The sequence below is a fragment of the Sphaeramia orbicularis genome, chromosome 12 (assembly GCF_902148855.1).
Source record: "Sphaeramia orbicularis chromosome 12, fSphaOr1.1, whole genome shotgun sequence".
In the NCBI taxonomy this organism is placed as follows: Eukaryota; Metazoa; Chordata; class Actinopteri; order Kurtiformes; family Apogonidae; genus Sphaeramia; species Sphaeramia orbicularis.
Genome location: NC_043968.1, coordinates 24,788,248 through 24,807,471, shown reverse-complemented (window position 1 = coordinate 24,807,471; position 19,224 = coordinate 24,788,248). Strand labels below are relative to the sequence as shown.

Genomic DNA, 19,224 nt, shown 5'->3' with positions numbered 1-19,224 from the left:
GCTGCTTTATACAGAATAAAATAAGTTTTTGACAGCATATAAACCAAAAATGTATGTCACACTACATTATTTTCTTGCCAAATTTAACACAAGATACTCAGTTTGCATTTGTTACTAGTTTGGCTGTTTAAAAGTCAGCCCATATACATGAAAGTTGAGCTTTTTATCTATTACACAATGTAATTTTGTTTGGAAATAGTGTACATCATTAGAAAATTGTGCATATCTTGAATGTTTTCTTTAATGTAGTTGTATAATTTCATAAATGCACCAAACATTTCATTATTGTAGTGGAAATACAAAGATAAATAGTTAAATAACAAACTTATAAATAAACTACAGAAGAACAGCCCCCTTATGGTAAAATGTAAATGTGTTTAAATATTTTTGTAAGGCTCCGGTCACATTTTTTCTTCTTTATCGAGTCAAAAATGGGTATTTAGATTGTAAAGCTTGCAGATCCCTGGTCTAAACCATGTATGTCTGTGTACTTCTAATATTTACCTGTGTGAGCATTGGCTTGAACCAGTCCTCCTCTTCTAGAAGTTATCGCGGGATCTGCGTATCAATTCTCGCAGAATCTCATAGGTCCGTCTCAGCGGCAGGAGCAGATCGCAGTGTTGTGTGTTTCTCCGAACTCCTGCGGTTCAGTCAAGCATGTCGTGTTTGCAGAGACGTTTACTAACTGCGTACAGGAGACTACGAGGTGTGCGATGATTTATAAAACGAAACCGACGAACGTTTTGCTGATAAACACGGAGCGGAGGAAAATGTGGATCCCTTTGTCGCTGGTGCTGCTGTTGGTTTGTGAAGTTCTGGCACAAGTGGAAAGTGAGTTACTGAAGCTAGCAAGAAGATGTGGCGTTCACTGTCACTGTTAGTGGGGTTTAGGTCATCGGACACCCATTACATCTAATAATGGCTAATTTATACATTTTATTAATGTTGAACTAAAAGCTTAAATGTCAGTTTTGGGTTTGTAAACATACTGTAAACAACATGACTATTGTTATTGTTATGAGGTTTTTGAAGTAGTACATAGGACATACCACATCTTACTTATTTATTGCTCTGTTAAAAGTATCACAGTATTGCTTTAGCATTACCACATCTTTCAACTGTACTGTATCTGTTAACAGTCAAATAGAAGATTTCCACCTCTGTCCAGCTGTTGTAATCTTTTACTCAAAGCATGGGAGGATGTTGTAAGAAAGTGTGATAATGAAACTAACTGAAGTGGACTCTTATCACAAAAAACAAAAAAAACCAAAACAAGCTTAGAGGATACAAGTGAATCTATAGTGTTCTGGGATTTGTTAAGTCACACATTACTGTATTTAAGCACAAATTAATGATTTAGACTCTCATTACCTTTGAGCTTAAAGGAATTAAGTGCATTTTATTTTAATGTTTTTGTCAGGGAGGAAAAGGAAATATTCTGTGTCTGCAGCTCTTACAAGTGCCAAAACCAACCATTCAGTCAGGAAACTGAAAAAAAAAAAAAAAATCAGAGCAAACATTACCAAACAACAAATGAAATACTTTTTTCTCTAGGTGTGATTACTGAGGAAGCCTTATCTCTGGTGAAGGATCACTGTAGTTCCACTGTTGTTGTTATTTTCAGCATACCATAAATACAGGTGTATTTCCTTGTTTATGGTTTCTTCCTCTTTTAATCCTCTTCTTGTTCTAGAAAATCAAGGCACTGTGTCAGTCTTGAGTTGGAGTTTGACCTGTAAATAGCCAGTGTGGATAAAGCTGCACGTGCAGACATGGAGCAAATCTGCATGATTTAGGCTTACATACTTGCCATTCCTTCTCTCATTTTAAAGGCAAAATACCAACTAATCTGACTCATTAAAATCCACAAGAAGGGTGTTAGTGACACATTCTTGATCAGTGTAAAGATTTGTTAACAAGTCAGACCAGTATTAAAATGTGGACAAACATGTATTAAAAGTTGCTGTCAGCTGACTTGTCTTCAGAATCTACTGTCAGTCAGAGTAGATTTGATAAAGAAGTCAACAGGAAGCAAGGGTTGTCATAGTAACACAATTAAGAACAGCACGAAGATAAAGTAGGACCAAAGAATAGCTGATCAATAGTGTGGTTAATCGCTTTTGAACATTTCCGTCAAAGCTGTAGTCACTTGTTTCAGGTAAATGCATGTTTCGTTTGTTGCTGCAAATTTAACATTAATTGTGAAACTCTGTGGCACAAAGTTCCATTTGTCATCAAACTCCTCGTGCTTGTCTGATGTATTTGATAGATGAGTTCTGCAGCGGTACATCATTGGATGTGGTCATGGTATTGCACGGCAGATCACACATTTCAATGTTTCCCCTCCTTTCTCATGCAGGCAGACAGTTAATGGTCATTAGAGTATAGAGTTATAGACCCATAGAAAACTAATTATTACTGTTCAATTCAAGTAGAAAATAACATAATGGGGACAAAGCATTGACGTAAGCAAGAAATAGGAGGCAGATATTCTCCACAGATAGTGGCCATATCTAATGGCTTCAAAGGTGAAAGTCTAAGATGTTGTATAAAGCTTGATGTCTGATTACTTTGACAGATATTTATATTAAGCATTTCCATGTACACTCTCTCCTGTTGGTAGATTTTGAGATGACAAATTATGGTAACATTAGTTGTGTTTTTTGATGTGGTTTAATGGCCACAGGCTGGTGTGATTTAGTACTGAATTGTCGGGAGCTGTCCTCATTTAGTCTTTTTAATCCTCTGATAATCAGCTGACCAGGGGTGAGGTTGCCTGTTTGACCAGACACCAACCTTCCATGCGGCTGATAGTAAGGTCAGGAAATTGACAAATGTCGTTTCCTCGTGGAACTCACAGTCAGCTGTTGTTGATCACCATGGCAGCTTTGATTGAATGAAATGAGAAAACAACTTAATGCTCAACATCAGATGAGCATACTGTGTATTTGCAGGCTGTGGAATGGAAGTAACAGAACTCCTGTAAAGTTGGGAAGTTATTATGCCTTAGAGAAGTAAGAACTAAAAGAAACTTTTGTTTTAAGAGATACAGACATAAGAGTCAGTTAAAGCTCAGTTCAACTCCGCTCTTGTGGTGTTCTCATGCAGAATCATATGCTTTCAGGTGGGCAGTTTGTGTGTGTTGTGGGCATGAGTTTTTATTACATAATCATCAGCAGCTGCTGTGGTGGGAGCATGAAAATGTTCTCATCAGGGCTGGCAATATGGGTCAACCTATATTAATTTAAAATAAATAAATAAATTCTGATCTAATATCAGTAGTCTGGAGCAGAAAAGAGTCAATAACTGATTAAGAGGCTTCTGTCTCTATCTCCAAGTGTGATAGTAATAAAGTGTTTGACCTTAATAGAAACTGGATATCTATCGAACTAAACATCAGAGTCCAAGTCATTAATCAGTAAATCTGGAAGTTTAAACAAAATGTAAAAAGAATAAATGTGAGAAATTTTATTTTTGAGCTATTTTAACTAATTCCAGTGGAGAAGTCTGATTTTATCTGTTGTCAACCACTAGTGGAACCAACTTCTGCAGATATGATAATCTGTTAAATATCCTGTTAATGCTGACTGAGAGGCAGAAAGGATCACCCAATCTCTACAGGGAAATACATCAAATTAAGAGTTTTTGCTTTCTGAAAACTGTGAAAAATGTTGAAATTGCCAAACAAGATCCAACCCTTTTTGTAGTTGTTTCATTGTGAATATGTGTCACTACTTTTTACCTAACAGTGGTGCTTTTTTATTTTTTATTTTTTTTTAACACACAATCCACATTGACATCTTTACAAAGGCTAATAATTTGTTATTGTTGTTTTTGTATTGATATTGCACATGTATGGCATATAGTTTTACAGAATAAATATATTTTTGAATAATTTTTGATTCAAGTTCATGGATAAATCCACTAATCATCCATAAAACATCAATATTCAGTGTCCTGGGACAGAACTATTTCTTGTACTTCTCAGAGTGAAGCTGACTCTTCCTTCTTTGTGGCAGACCGGGTGGTTTTCCTGCCGGGAACGTTCCAGAATGTGAGCCTATCCGAGAATGAGACGGTGCAGGCCGTGGTGTCCAGGATCCCCTCGGAGGCCGCTTTCATCACGTTGCAATTCCACACACAGCACCACAACGCCACGCTCTCCTACACCAGGGTGAGATAAAATACTGACCCATCTCACTGTATAAGACAAGGTGTTCACCAGAGGAGGGTTACAGTCCAGGAATACCACACACACACACACTGCACATATTAATGTAGGGTCACTAATCCCCTTATTTCGCTTCTTGATTACTTCATCAACTGGAGCATGCTGGCATTTTGGGACTGCAACACAAATTAAAGGGATAAAATGAAAGCTCTGTGATAAGTTTGAGATGTTTAATTTTCTGTAAAATCAGAAAATCAAACGTGTAATCTTTTTTCTTCCATTTTCCACATCCTTAATATAGTGCGTGAAGCAGCAAAAATGAAAACTAGATTGTGAAATCGAAGGTATGCTACATACTGTATGACTGGGCAGCTCGCTCCTGCTGGGGATAATGAATGAGGCTTTGTAAGCGATGTCGTCTGACCCACTGAGAAGTGGCAGGTCAGCTGATTTACAATCTCCTGGTCATGAGCAGGACAACTCCAGGGGAAAAACTTTTTGGCGTCTGTGCCAGAAGTTTCTCATCTTGGTTTGGATCCAGACGGGCACACAGTTTAATTTAGTAATAGAAGAGGCAGAGAAGAGAAAGGAAAATAAAATCAGTCTGCAGAGGGGAAGCTGGCTGACGTAAATGAATGTCAAAGGTTGACATGGAGGATATCAGCAACAGCAAAGTGACCAAATCTGTTTCATTTCACAGAGAAAAACAGCAACTGAGCAGGAGTCAGTGAAAAGAAAATCTGTACAGGACACACTGGAGTTTCCTTTATATTTTTATCTCTTTTACCAGTTTCCCTTTTTTTTTATCACACTCACTGGTAAACCACAAGATCCTTTTTCATGTTTTTATTTATCTTACCATCCGTCATGCTATTTACTAGTCATATTGACTGTCCACTTCTTTCTTCATGTGGTTAAACCATTTATATAGAACTCATCACTGTGAGGATTTTTTTTTTTTTTTTAAATCCCTCATTTTGTGTTTAAGTACGGCAGCTTTTATGCATGAAATAAACACTTGGTGAATCTCAGCTGAGTGAGTTTCATGTTAGTTATCAATTATTAGTCATATTAAGGTGATTATATGCTTAAACTGTCTCCCATTGTATGAGTTTTTGCTTGTAAAACCGCTGTGGAGCATAAGATAAACAGTGGAAACTAAGTGAAATGTCGCATCTCCCTCCACTCAAACAGTATTTGACCAAGGCTAGTTTTGCACAAAGGAGTAGTTGTATGAGCAGATAGTCACAGTACTATGTGGGTGCAGTGCTACCACTCTGCCAGGCTCGTTACACAACAGTAATTCAGCATTTGTTTACTAGAAATTAGATGGATCTGGATGTGTTGTGTTGTGTGTGAGCCAGTAGCATTTTCACATTAATACAAGAGTTCATCTGTTAAGCTTGTGATGAATGTGTGACTTCATTTTTTTTTTTTTTTTTTTTTTTTTTTTTTATAAGGAAATGCATTTTATTTACACATGCCAAGCCAATTTGATGGCAACCATTGTCATTGTAATAATGAGCAACAATATCTCACATCATGTATTTTCCTCATATCCTGCAAGTCTATTTTTAAATTGAACTGCATGATTCAGACTGTAATCATACTCATATCCCAGGGGGCACTGGGACCAGGTGCTCCAGAGATGAGAAGTTTGGTTAATTATCCTCCCCTTGTACCTTTAAGGAAATACACTTCAAAACATTCTGTAAGGAGACTGTGTACATCGTGGGTGTCAAACTCATTTTAGTTCAGGGGCCACATTTAGCCAAATTTGGTCTGAAGTGGGCCGGACCAGTAAAATAATAACAGTGAAAAAAGTAAAATTACATTATGAAAATATTTACATCTAGAAAGTTGCCTGAAAAATTTGAATAACATGAACAACCTGAAATTTCTTAACAAAAATAAGTGCAATTTTAACAATGTTCTGCCTCAGTTTATCATTTACACATGTGCATTACAACTTACAGATCACAGTGGATCTACAAATACACAAAACATTTAGTAACAGGTAGAATAGTGTTAAAATTACACTTCTCTTAAGACATTTCAAGTTATTCACATATTGTGCTTTGATTTGGTAGAGATTTAGAGCTGCAGCTGGATCATTCCAAAGGGATAATTATTCTGAAAGTAAATTTTTTTTTGAGGTGAACCTGAAACTTTTTCCTTTGTGCTGTGTGCCATCTTCTTTTACTCTTAACCAGTAACATATATACTGATATTTACATATCTGAACACATTTCACAAGAATTCCCTTTATTATGACACCAGGTGTATTCAAATATACCTTGTGGTTGCAGAGACATACTCTTTTTATTATAGGTATATAAATTTCGAGCAGAGGCCTAAAAAATAGGTCTGTTTTTAAAAGGTTAAAACAATGTGAATAACATGAACAACCTAAAATTAATTAAGAAAAATAAGTGCAATTTTAACAATATACTGCCTCAGTTTATCATTTTCACATGTGCATTACAACTTACAGGTCACAGTGGATCTACAAAGACACAAAACATTTAGTAACAGGCAGAATAGTGCTAAAATTACACTTCTCTTAAGACATTTCAGGCTGTTCATATTTGTTCAGGTTATTCACGTATTTTCTGAAATGATAATTAGTTTTCGTGTAAATACAGGAAAAGTACATGAAAATATGTGTGTAAAGTTGTGAGTATTTATAGGGTATTATTATAGTATTTAACTGACTGACCCACTTGAGATTGAATTGGTCTGTACGTGGAACCTGAACTAAAATGATTGTTAATATCTGAAATGTAATTTTTGCATTTCACAAATTCATGCCATGGGCCAGATTGGACCCTTTGGCAGGCCGCATTTGGCCCCCAGGCCACATGTTTGACACCCCTGATGTACATGCACGGGCATCTGAGCACAGACTCACAAACAACAGTGAAGTCAGCAGTAGTTGTGTGTGAGCTCTTCCATTAAAATGTGGATCATTTTGTCAGGACTGTTCTGTAATGTGTAAAAAAATATTGGCATCTCAGAGGTAGCTCTTAAACAGTGACCCCAAAGAACACTCACTACAGGTAGACTCGAGCATCATTAGGGTCACCACAGTCTGTCATACAATAAGAACAGCATTAGAAGTGTTGTTATGACTGAATTATTCATATAAATCAGTGTTTTCTGTTTTTTTACTCCTTATGTGTGTGTTTGGTTCAGATGCGAGGCCCGGGTTTATCTCTGACAGCCGTGGACTCAGGTCTGTTGTCCCCTCTGGACCCGGGTCAAACATCCCTGTCCTTGTTCTTGTCTTCTGACGGTGACACCGTGGCAGGCACTGGGGTCATCCTCCTGTTCTCCAGCACCGGTAGGTTTCAAACACAGTGTATGTTATAATAGTATGCTGCAACCGGGTCCTTACAGTCCATTTCTGCTTTTTGTGAATCATTTTTTTTTCCGCCTTGCATGAGAATAGAAAAAAGGAAGTTGCTTTTGTGCATGAAAAATGTGGTTCCTTTTGCTGAAATAACTCTCAGCTTGTTCAAAATATTGACATGAGGAAAATGGTGCAGACTGTGAAAGTGTGCGAGCATTGATTGTGTCCATTTGTGTTGAATCACTGGTACAATGATTCGTCTGCTACTTTTTGTCTCCTTTGTGAAACATGACTGATACATACGTCTTCCCTGTTTTAGATCCGGTCCCTGGAGCTTGTAACATCGAGTTTAACCTGGAGATCGACCCCAATGTCTACATCCACTACAACCTCTACGAGACCACGATCCGTTTCGCACCTGCAAACTTAGGATTTGATAGGTAGGGCACGAGACAAACAGGTTTAAACGGTTTAGTTTCCTGCTCAGCCCGTTCAGCTGTGAGCAGCAACAACTTTGCACTCACATTATAAGTGCAGACCTGTTGTGAAACCGCTTCGCTGTGTATTTGCTTTGAAATGATCCTGTGCCCTGCTGTCTTTCACAGCGCCTTCCCCCCTCTGCTGTCACTGATAAAACCAGCTTCATTTTCTCAAGAATATCTGCTGTGTGTCACAAAGCCCTTTTCCTGTTTTCTCAGTACCTCCTAGTTTGTAGCTGCACAAGTTTCTGCAGGTTTTGTGATGCTTTAGAGGAAGAAAAAGTTTCAGCGTGTCATTGTAGCTCTCAGTTCTTGATCAGAGTGGTTTGTCTGTTGTTCATTTGGCCACTGGTTGGAGGTCTGTGATCTAAAGCTCATTTTAGTCCAGGGGCCACATTCAGAGATGGAGGGGCCACTTAAGATATGATCTTAAGTGGGCCAGACCAGTAAAATAATAACAGTGAAAAAAGTAAAATTACATTATGAAAATATTTACATCTAGAAAGTTGCCTTAAAAATTTGAATAACATGAACAACCTGAAATTTCTTAAGAAATGCAATGCAATGCAAAAGGTGCAATTTTAGCGATTTTTTTGCCTCAGTTAATCATTTACACATGTGCATTACAACTTCCAGATCACAATGGATCTGCAAATACACAAAACATTTAATAACAGTTAGAATATTGATTAAATTATACTTATTTCTCTTAAGAAGTTTTAGTTTGTTCATATTTGTTCAGGTTATTCACATTTTTAGTGAAAGGATAGTTTGGAAATGTAAACATTTTTGTGCAATTTTACTTTACAAAAAGAAAAAAATAGAGCTGTCATTATTTATAGATTATTATGTTATTATTTTACTAGTTCAACCCACTTCGCATTTCATTTCATTTTATTTATTCATTCCAATCTAAATGATTAGGAAGGAGGAGGATGAAGAAAACTTATAATACCTGCCCCTTTCTTGAAACATCTGCTTACATCAGATAAGTTGTCATTACAGCTATTACAGTAAATAGTTTACATGATAGTCAGTGCAAATAAAACAAATCCAAAATCCATAAGTAAAATTATTTCATTACATGCTTTTATAAAGCTTGTCTATTCTTTCCTTATACAACCTCTTAAACTGAAAAATATGTGCACAGCTCTTCTCTTCCATTGCCAAAAAATTCCACATCCTGACACCTACATTTGCTTCACATTAGTCTGAATGTAGAACCTGAATTAAAATCATTCTGACATCTGTGATTGTTAATATCTTCAGTGTAATTTTTGGATTTCACAAATTGTTCCCATGGGCCAGATTGGACCCCTTGGCGGGCCAGTTCTGGCTTTGGCACCTGTGGTCTAAAGGATTTACAATTAGGGCCCATTACCACAGAATAATACTGTTCACTTTTTGAGAAGTATTAAAGAAATTAAAATGGCATGTGTATAATGTTGCTAATTTTCTTTTCAGCCTTTTACCAACACTGGTTCTGGCCAAGTGGGTTTGGTAGAGTTATAGCTGTACTTTATTCAGTTACTTTTGTGGTATTAAGTGTGTATCACAATCACAAAACCAGCCTTTGCAATTACATGCAATTTTATTTGTGCTAAAATGGTAACAGTTTTCAGGTTTTAGTATTTTTTTTGCCAGTTCAGTTCACATTTATTTGTTTGTGTTGAAAAATTACAAAAGCATCAGTAATCTGTACAGCTTCATTGCTAACCAACCAAACAGACTCCATTCACAGAACTGTCCATATTAATCACACTGTGACTTTTTCAGCAAATAGCACAGCCCTAATATTTAGAATATGTAACATACTGTAACAATTGAGCAAAATTTGTTCATTACATGGTGTAGAGTGTGTTAAATCTGAACACTCACACGACATTTAAAAATTAAATACTGCAAATATATTTAGAGTTTGATCCTGTAATTAGATGAACTACTCAGCAATAACAAAAACAATCATTGGATATGGTACAAGCATTAGGAACAAAAGATTAACTATTGTATTTAATAAAATGTTTTGTTGTGTTTACACATTAAAATTATTTATTGAATATATTTATTAGTATTTGCCTTCCATACCAGTACCATGGACCAGTGTGTTCTGTATTATGTCCTCCTAAAATACAACCGTTTAATGCATTAATGGTAAAAGGTTGTGATAGTAGTAAGTTGAGTGTGCAAGCAGCCTCTCCTCCACATGTGAATTAGAAGGTCAGCCCACAGCAATACGCCTGCGTCCTGTCTCATCTCACAAAATCTCTGAACTGGCACTTCACTGCTAAACCACAGAATTACCAAGAATGACATTACAAAGCACTCAGTGAAGTCATGTGTCATTTTCACTTTTAGTCGCCCTCTCACACTTACCCACCCATCGACTCCTGCTGTTTGTGTGTGTGTGCTTTGTCATCTCTTTGTGACTCTCTTTTGTGTTCAATTACATTTAAACATGCATTTTATTGAATTAAACTGAGCAATGGATAGAGGAGTGGTGTCAGTAGAGGTACCCCAGGTCAGGTGGAGGCTTTAAATAAAGGTCTATTCAGAGAGAATGAAGAGCCTGATAGTAAATATAAGTACACATAAAGAGTGTTGACTGCAGTTTGATTTGTACTGACAACCCTCTTCCTCTGTCAGGGGTGGACCTTCTCCAGCCTGTGACATGTCGACAGGAATCAACACTCGCTGGCGGCTGCAGTACGACATCTACCAGTACTTCCTGCCTGAGAACGACCTATCAGAGGAAAGCCTGTTCGCCGGCATCCAAGCCGTGGCCGACATCCAGGGCATGATTGGCAACAGCAAACGGGTAAATATTATGTTGCGTAATATGAAATGCACAGGTGTCTGGTGCTGGTATTTCATGTAGAGAATGAACTTAATGGTGTTGAGTTGTACATCTGACTCTGTTTATCTTCAGGTTATGACGCTGTCGTCGTCAGATTTGACCCAGGCCGTGTTCAGCTCCATCCCCGGTCAGGGTGTCATCTACTCGGTCATAGTCAGAGACCCGATAATGAACACCTCGGCCTCTTACATCCCCGTCCACACCTACGCCTGCAGCTTTGCTTCTGCTCTGGATGGTTGTCAGACACTGGGTGAGCGCTGGATACTATGTATTGCATAATGTTGGAGGTGTCACTTTTGATGTTGCGCAAACAGACATTGCACAAATTTGCTGTTAACACTCCTCTTACTAAATGACATATCCTCCTGAGACCCAGGAAAGTCAAATTATTTACATTAAATAATTGCCTTGATTAGAAACAGCATGATGCAACAGTTTTTCAGATACGTTTTTTTAATGGGATGTCCTTTGCAGTGGACAGTGTTTTTTTTTTTTTAAGTAAACCTGTGAAACTCTTGTGTCCTACATAGGACAACATTGCATTTGTTGTCTTAAGAGGATATTGTTCTAAAACTGAGGTTCTCCTGCTCATCACATTGTGTTTTCGAAACTTGTTGGATTAATGAAAACCAAACTGATACTTGTAGTTGACAGGCCCCATTGCAAAAATAAGAGAAATGGATTGTTGACGTGCCTTGTAGGCAGTGTTATTAAGAAATGGTTGTTACTGAATGAGGCTATTTGCACTATGCCGAGGTGATGTCCAGCCCCTTCTGGCTCCATGAGACCCAGACAGGCTTAAATTGGTGAAAATAAATAAAAATGAAGCCTATTTTATTCATATCATCAATTACACATACATTGGTTGTTAATTTAAAACATAATTTATTTGTTCAATTCAGTTTTACTTATTTAACCCCAATCATAATACATGATTATTATCCAGGTCAAAGCCTTAAAAGTGCTATAGAAAGAAACACAACAAATCCTACAAGACCAAGACCAGGTCAACGGCAGAAGAGAAAAACCTCTGTTACAGTGGGAAACCCTCAGACAGAACTGGGCTCTGGAGGGGTGGCCATCTGCCACGACTGATAAGGGAAAGTGGAGAAGAGAAAGAGCAACAAACAATACCAACACTGGACAGTACAGTTTAACACTGGACAGGACAGTTTAACACTGTACACTACAGTTCAACACTGGCCAGTACAGTTTAACACTGGACAAGACAGTTCAACACTGGCCAGTACAGTTTAACACTGGAGAGGACAGTTCAACACTGGCCAGTAATGTTTAACACTGGACAGTACAGTTAAACACTGTACACTACAGTTCAACACCGGACAGTACAGTTCAACACTGGCCAGTACAGTTCAACACTGGCCAGTACAGTTTAACACTGGCCAGTACAGTTTAACACTGGACAGCACAGTTCAATACTGGCCAGTACAGTTCAACACTGGCCAGTACAGTTTAACACTGGACAGCACAGTTCAACACTGGCCAGTACAGTTCAACACTGGCCAGTAAAGTTTAACACTGGACAGTACAGTTCAACACTGGACAGTACAGTTAAACACTAGACACTACAGTTCAACACTGGACAGTAAAGTTTAACACTGGACAGTACGGTTTAACACTGGACAGTACAGTTCTGCTGCAGATGACTGTCCAAACCTCAACATGACCAGACTTGTAGTGCTTTTCATCTCTTTGACTTAATTTTCACTGGTTCTTGAGGAATGAGATGAAAGGTGTAGAGGCGACGGCCTTTAGGCGTTAATGACATGTATCACGTGAGATGGGAAATGCTGTTAATTTAGCCATTTCACACTAAATCAAACGGTACTTAACTGTCTTTCATGATGAACTCAGACTTTTTCAATTGGCAACGTGATGTTTTAAATTGAACAGGATGAAAAATGATTTCTCTCTATGGCCAAAGAGTTCACTCTTCTTTGGGGATTTTATTTAAATATGTATGTAATTTTCTTTTTTTTTCTCTCAGGAAAAGCATCAACCAAAGTGTTTTTCACCATCACTGGCCTGGCAGGACTGTTTGTCTGCTTCTTTGGACACAGATTCTTCAAATGTGGTGAGTAGTTGGATTTATATTGTAAGAAAATATGAAATCTCTTATTTACTTGCAGTATAATAATATCAAGATGAGACCATTTAGTGTGTTCAGTATTTGATATAGTAGTTCCTCATTCAGTACTAAACCAGAGGTGAAATTCTCACTAGTGGTTTCTGTTTTCATAATAATTATTAAACACAGAAGCAGTAGTGAATCTCTGAGGGATGTTTGTGGTGTGAGATCACATTATGGTTCTTTAGGAGCTGCATTAACCAAGTAATCCTTTGCTTTAAAGAAGTGTAGGTTTATTTTAACTCATTGTTTTGACTCCAGATCTTTTCCAAATATTGCTTTTAAAACATTATCAGTCAGAATTTGACATGATGGGGGTCAGCAGGGTGGATTCATGGGGTCAGAGGTCATGTTTTCTGTCGTATATTCAGAGAAACTTAAAGACACAGTGAAAAGAAAGTTAGTCCAACAGAGTGAAACAGATTAAGATGTTAACAGTTATTTAGAGTGAATTGTATACACATATTTTTTGTCTGTGTATTTGTTGAGTTAATTGTTGAGTTAATTTCTGAACCTCGTCATGTTATGTCTTGCAGTGGCTTGCTTCTCATGTGGTCTAGCTTTCATGTGATGGTGAAATGTATTTGTTCCAAAGTGAACTCATGACTGCGATGTGTCTGTTCTGATCAATCTGAAAGTGGCCAAGATGGAAGACATGATGTGTGAAAAAGTAGTTTTGATGCAGTTCCAGCAGCTGAATTTGTCAGGCATGTTAGTGATATCTGCATACTGTTACCATGTGTCGCAGCTGTATTCACATGTCAAAAGTAACCAAATATTCTTCTGTGTTAATCTGTTTCCCTCTGTTTGCTGTGCAGAGTTGTTCTGCATGGGATTTAGCTTCGCAGCATTTTTCTTCTTTGTCCTGATCTCAAGGACCACAGAACTGGACTATGACAGTAAGTGTGTTTTCCACTTCACTCAGTTTCAAGGCCGTCTCTATCTCTGAGCCGTTTCACGTATCATAGCAACATGTCATCCTGTCAGTGTGTGGCTGTTAACTCCTGTTTTCCTGCTCCCTCTGCAGTCCGCCTGGCCCTGGCCGCTGTGATCGGCGTGGTGGGCGGGGTCATCCTGGTGATGAGCTGGTGGCGTTTTGGTTCGGTCATGGCCTGCATCATTGTGGTTGGCCTGATGCTTGGCTTTCTCATCGCCTCCACTGTGTTCTTCACTCCTCTAGGTATCTGAAAGGGGCCAAGTTGGAAAACATGATGTGTGAAAAAGTAGTTTTGATGCAGTTCACCTTTGTTCTTTACATTCATTCTGAAATGTAAAGGTCTGCGGTGCATATGATGTGTACTGACTGTGTTTGTGTGTGTTGTGTCTCAGGTGACTTGAATGTGTTCAGAAATTCAGATGCAGTTTTCTGGGTGACGTTCTGCTGTATTATGATCATTGTCCCACTTTTCTTCGTGCGCTGGCCCAGAGAGGTAACAAATGTCACTCTGAAACCCTCACACTGTAGTTTGTACAAGAATGTGCTTTGGCTCCATCTAGTGGTAGAGTCAAAAATTGCATGAATGCATAAGAAAATGCTCTAGATGTAGTAATACTACTACTACTACTACTACTACTTCTACTACGACTACTACTACTACTAATAATAATAATAACAACAAGTGGTACCAGCAACAAACACAACAAAACCTGCCCCTCGCACATATTTCGCCCATTATAAGTAAATGGGAAGATTTCTTTAAAAACTAGAAGCACTCGGAGAGCGCAGACCTCCGCCAAGGCTGATCAGTGGCCCTCCCTGTGGGCCCCCCCACCCCCGATCACCACCAAAATGTAATCATTTCTTCCTTATCCCATTTCCAACAAACCCAGAAAATTTCATCCAAATCTGTCCATAACTTTTTGAGTTATGTTGCACACTAATGATCAGTGGCCCCCCCCGTGGGCCCCCCCCACCCCCGATCACCACCAAAATTTAATCATTTCTTCTTTATCCCATTTCCAACAAACCCTGAAAATTTCATCCAAATCTGTCCATAACTTTTTGAGTTATGTTGCACACTAACGGACAGACAAACAAACAAACAAACCCTGGCAAAAACATAACCTCCTTGGCGGAGGTAATCATTAAAAAAATGTTTTACTTTGACCCACCTTTCCCAAAATCTAATGACATCTATTCTGGGTCACTGGCAATTTATAAACCTAATTTGTTATGAACTGAACCAAGAGTTTGGCGCTAGAGTGTTAACAAACAAACAAGCCGAACCAAGAACAATACCCCTTGCCTTCCCTTCAGGGTAATGTAAATAATAATAATGATAATAATAATAGTAGTAATAATAATAATAATAGTAATAGATGTTCAGATTAGAAGATTCCGGTGTAGTATTTGTGTCATTCCAAGATGTTTCAACAATTATGCACTGTTACTAAAATGAAACATACTTTATTATTTTATTATTTTGTTGCAGTCATTTGTTTCTTATCTTGGTGTTCAGCCAAAAGTTAAGATAAGATTTTAGTTTTATTTGTCACATGCACACTGAAATGTACTTTTGTACCTGCAGCCAATAATAAAATCGTATTTACACATTCAGCACACAAGATGAAAATGTAGATATCTAAATGTATACCTAAAATGAAAAAAAAAATGTGACTGTAAAAGGGTGTAGCTCTCGTATATATGTACATTTATAGAATTATAACTATGGTAATAAGTTTAAAGAAAAAAATCATCAATGGAATAAATGTAAATATTAGTAAAAGTATGCATATAAATAAGGTATTGAATTTTACTTTTACCTTAAAATTCTTGTTCTTTTTGTTGTTGTGGTTACTGCTACTTACTCACATGTATTTTTTACATTTTTCAGGGAAACATCACCACATGCGGTGTCGTCGGTGCTTACGCTGTGATTCTGGCAGTCAACGCCTACATTTACACCAGCCTTTCCTACATCACACTAAACATCCTCAAACGTTTCCTGAACAGTAACTTCAGCTCCGTGTTCACTGACGTGCCTTTTCAGGGCATTGGTGAGATCATTGTTCACATATTTCAGTTGGAAAAGTGTTCAGATAAGAAACACAAAAAGATTAACACACATTCTTGTCTTTTTATCTCTCAACCAGACTACATCCTGATCACAGTGTGGGTGGTCCTCGGTGTCTGTGGTATCGTCCTGCAGCTTTACCGCGAGCGTTCACGCCCCTTCTTTCCACCCAGTCCTTACCTCATGTGGTTGCAGGAGCGCGAGCGTCGCAAGACTAACGTCCTCGACCCAAGCCACCACTTCCCATCATTTCCCAATCGGCTGTTGGCCAGAGCGCGGCAGCTGATCAGGCGGGCGGAGCCAGCTGGCGAACACACACCTCTGCTCCTGTAAAGCCCAGACATCCTGGTCCACACAGTCTCAGGGCGTTCACACCTTCAGTATGAAGGCCTTCTTTGGGATAAACCACAGAACAAAAGATCTCTGGTGTATTTTTAATCTGTGCAATCTCAGACTCTGATATGAGATTCGAGGGAACTATTCAGATCATCAGAGGGGCGTCTTCCTGGTGGCTGCGTCGGCTGCAGCAGAGCCCCAACGTCAGCAGAGTGAAAGATCTCAGTGAAAATACAGCACGAGGGACTGTGTATATCACTGAGACTCTTTAATTTGTAGAAAGACTGCGACTTTTGTCCTTTAACTAATGCCACTTTGATAAAACACTTATGAGACTATTGACGATGACTTACACCACTTGAGAAGAACTAAAGTGTCTTCAAAATTCTCTAGTAACTGAAATGTGTCTGTCATGTTGTCATCCCTTTGGAATGTTTGCACTAAGTGACACAAATATTAATAATGTATAAAAGGCATTTCATCCATGGACAGTTTACATTGATAAACCAGGTCTGTCTTTAAAGGTTCATGGTGTAATAATGTGAGTTTAGGGTTTTTTTTATTGACCTAAGAAACAGAAATTCCACATGAAGTTCACACCATGAGGTAAAAACATGACATCCAGTCAGTGATCCTTGAGCTAAATGCCATCAAATTCATCTGGACTTCTAGTTATACACTGATCCCAGACGCTGGAATAATACTGAGTTCCTAAAATTTAAATCACTAAATACGCTGAACTGAAAATATGTAGAAAATAATGTTTATATGATGCTTTTAGGCTTCAAACTTGAGTTGATAATGGACCAATTATCTCTTGGCCTTAAATATGTGGCTCAGTCACCACTGGTTTGCAGTTGCCATGATACTGACCCAAGAAAAAAACCACTTTGCATAGTTTCAATGTTTCAGCCTTTATACAAAAAAGAGCAGTATTTGCATTCACTTGTGTTGATCAGGTGGTTGAACCTCCTGCTTCCTGGTGTGTTATGAATCCATGAATCTGTGGTTCTGTCTTTTTGTCATTTGCACACTTTAATGTATGTCATGTTTCTCGCTGTACTGGTGCTGACTGATGGAGTAATGAATCTGTTCATATTTGAGTATAAATCCTCGCCGGTGTGCCATAAAACCTTTCTCAGGGTTTCACACTCAGCTTTTGGACTGCAATGCACTGGAAGAACACAACAAAGCCTTTGATTTTAAACTTGTAAATATCTGTCAGTATTTTATGCATCTTAAGAACTGAAATCCCTGCTTTCACTTTTTTCTAATCCAAACCCTCATGCAGGTGTATGTATGTGTAAAGGCCAATTGTAGTTTGTACACGTTTGATATTTAATAAAGGCCTACAGGTGAAATCGTGCTGTTTCCACTTCACTGAACTGTAGATTAGACACACTGGGTTTTACTGTAGTCAAACACAGGCAGAAGATTTAACATATACTGTTTTTTTGCTCATTTGGAAGCAGCAAAAACAAACCAGAAGTTCTGCATCACTATTGTACTGTAAGCTTTTTAAGTTGATGTGATCGACTATAATAAAGCTGAGTATGTCATATCCTGCTGTCAAAGAGGAGGCTTATCTGATGGATAAAGTACAATTTCAATTTAATACATTTCTCCTCTGGTTTGAGTTTGTACCTTTAGGGTGATACACCTCATTGGCTGTAAATGCTGTAATGTAATACACCGATCAGCCATAACACTCTGACCACTGACTGGAGAAGTGCGAATAAATATTGATTATTTTATTACAATGGAACCTTTCAGTGGGTTGGATATGTTAGGCAGCAGGTGAACATTTAGTCCTTGAAGCTGATGTGTTGGAAGCAACAAAATGACCAACGCAAGGAACTGAGGGACTTTGACCTTGTCCATATGGAGAGCAGCTGTGGCCAGGACGGCTGGAGAGTCAGCTTGTGAATGAAGGGTTGCCGGTTCGATTCCCTGGATTAGTGGAGAATTGTTTACCTCCCTGGGGCCTGTTTCACAAAACTAGGATAAGGGATTAAACCAGGATATGTTGGTCATCCTGACTCAACTTATCCATGATCCAGTTTCGGGAAAGTAGGATATGTTTTGATATAAGTTGCTATGGAGATTTATTCTGTGGAGCTAGCCTGCTCCAGACCAGGCTAAATTCCAGGATTTATTTAATCTCATTTTATATCTCAGTCAACAGTCCACAAATGGAAACCAATAGTTATTCCACTGCCCACTACACAATGGAATCACAGTAACTAGACCCACTGTCAGTATGTAAACATTTGCGATTATTAATTTCAATAATTCTACCTAAATGATGATTTTAGATGATTTTGCAATTATTAGATCAGTTCAGTTCGATTGTGTTTATTCAGACATTTCAAACATTAGACATTTATGCAGATACAATGTTTAAAAACTAGAGTCTGCACCCTTGTTTTGGATTGGTTGAACGCAGTTTAGTCAGTTATCCTGGATGACGGAATCCTAGTTCTGTGAAACAGGCCCCAGATATGGCGATACCACTGCTTCTAACATGCAGTGTGTATTAAAGGTGGTTAAAGGCAGAAGACAAATTTCGGTGTGTGGTGCTTGTTTACATGAGTGACGAACTACTACTGACAAAATAAAGATTCTATTTCATCTTGTAACGGTGATGACTGGGTCAGAACATCTCCACAACTGCAGGTCTGGTTGGGTGTTCCTGGTCTGCAGGTTAGTACCGAACAAAAATGGACTAAGGAAGGATATCCTAATCTCAGGACAGTTGATCATCTGTGGGAGCTGTTGGATCAATAAATCTGATCCATGGAGGTCCACTTCTACTTCCAGGACTTCAGGGATCTGCTGCAAACGTCTTTGTCCTCAGGTCAGAGCTGTT

General features: G+C 38.3%; 1 protein-coding gene across 1 annotated transcript; it reads left to right on the top strand.

Annotated features, from left to right (window-relative positions):
• Positions 1-596: 596 nt before the first annotated feature.
• tm7sf3 (transmembrane 7 superfamily member 3) lies at positions 597-17,721 on the top strand. Its single transcript, XM_030150236.1, has 12 exons — positions 597-831; positions 4,020-4,174; positions 7,367-7,514; positions 7,843-7,963; positions 10,646-10,817; positions 10,929-11,106; positions 12,865-12,951; positions 13,824-13,904; positions 14,033-14,185; positions 14,335-14,435; positions 15,840-16,002; positions 16,099-17,721. The coding sequence occupies exons 1-12, from the start codon at positions 714-716 to the stop codon at positions 16,350-16,352; spliced, it is 1,731 nt and encodes a 576-aa protein (XP_030006096.1). The 5' UTR covers positions 597-713; the 3' UTR covers positions 16,353-17,721.
• The last annotated feature ends 1,503 nt before the right edge of the window (positions 17,722-19,224 follow it).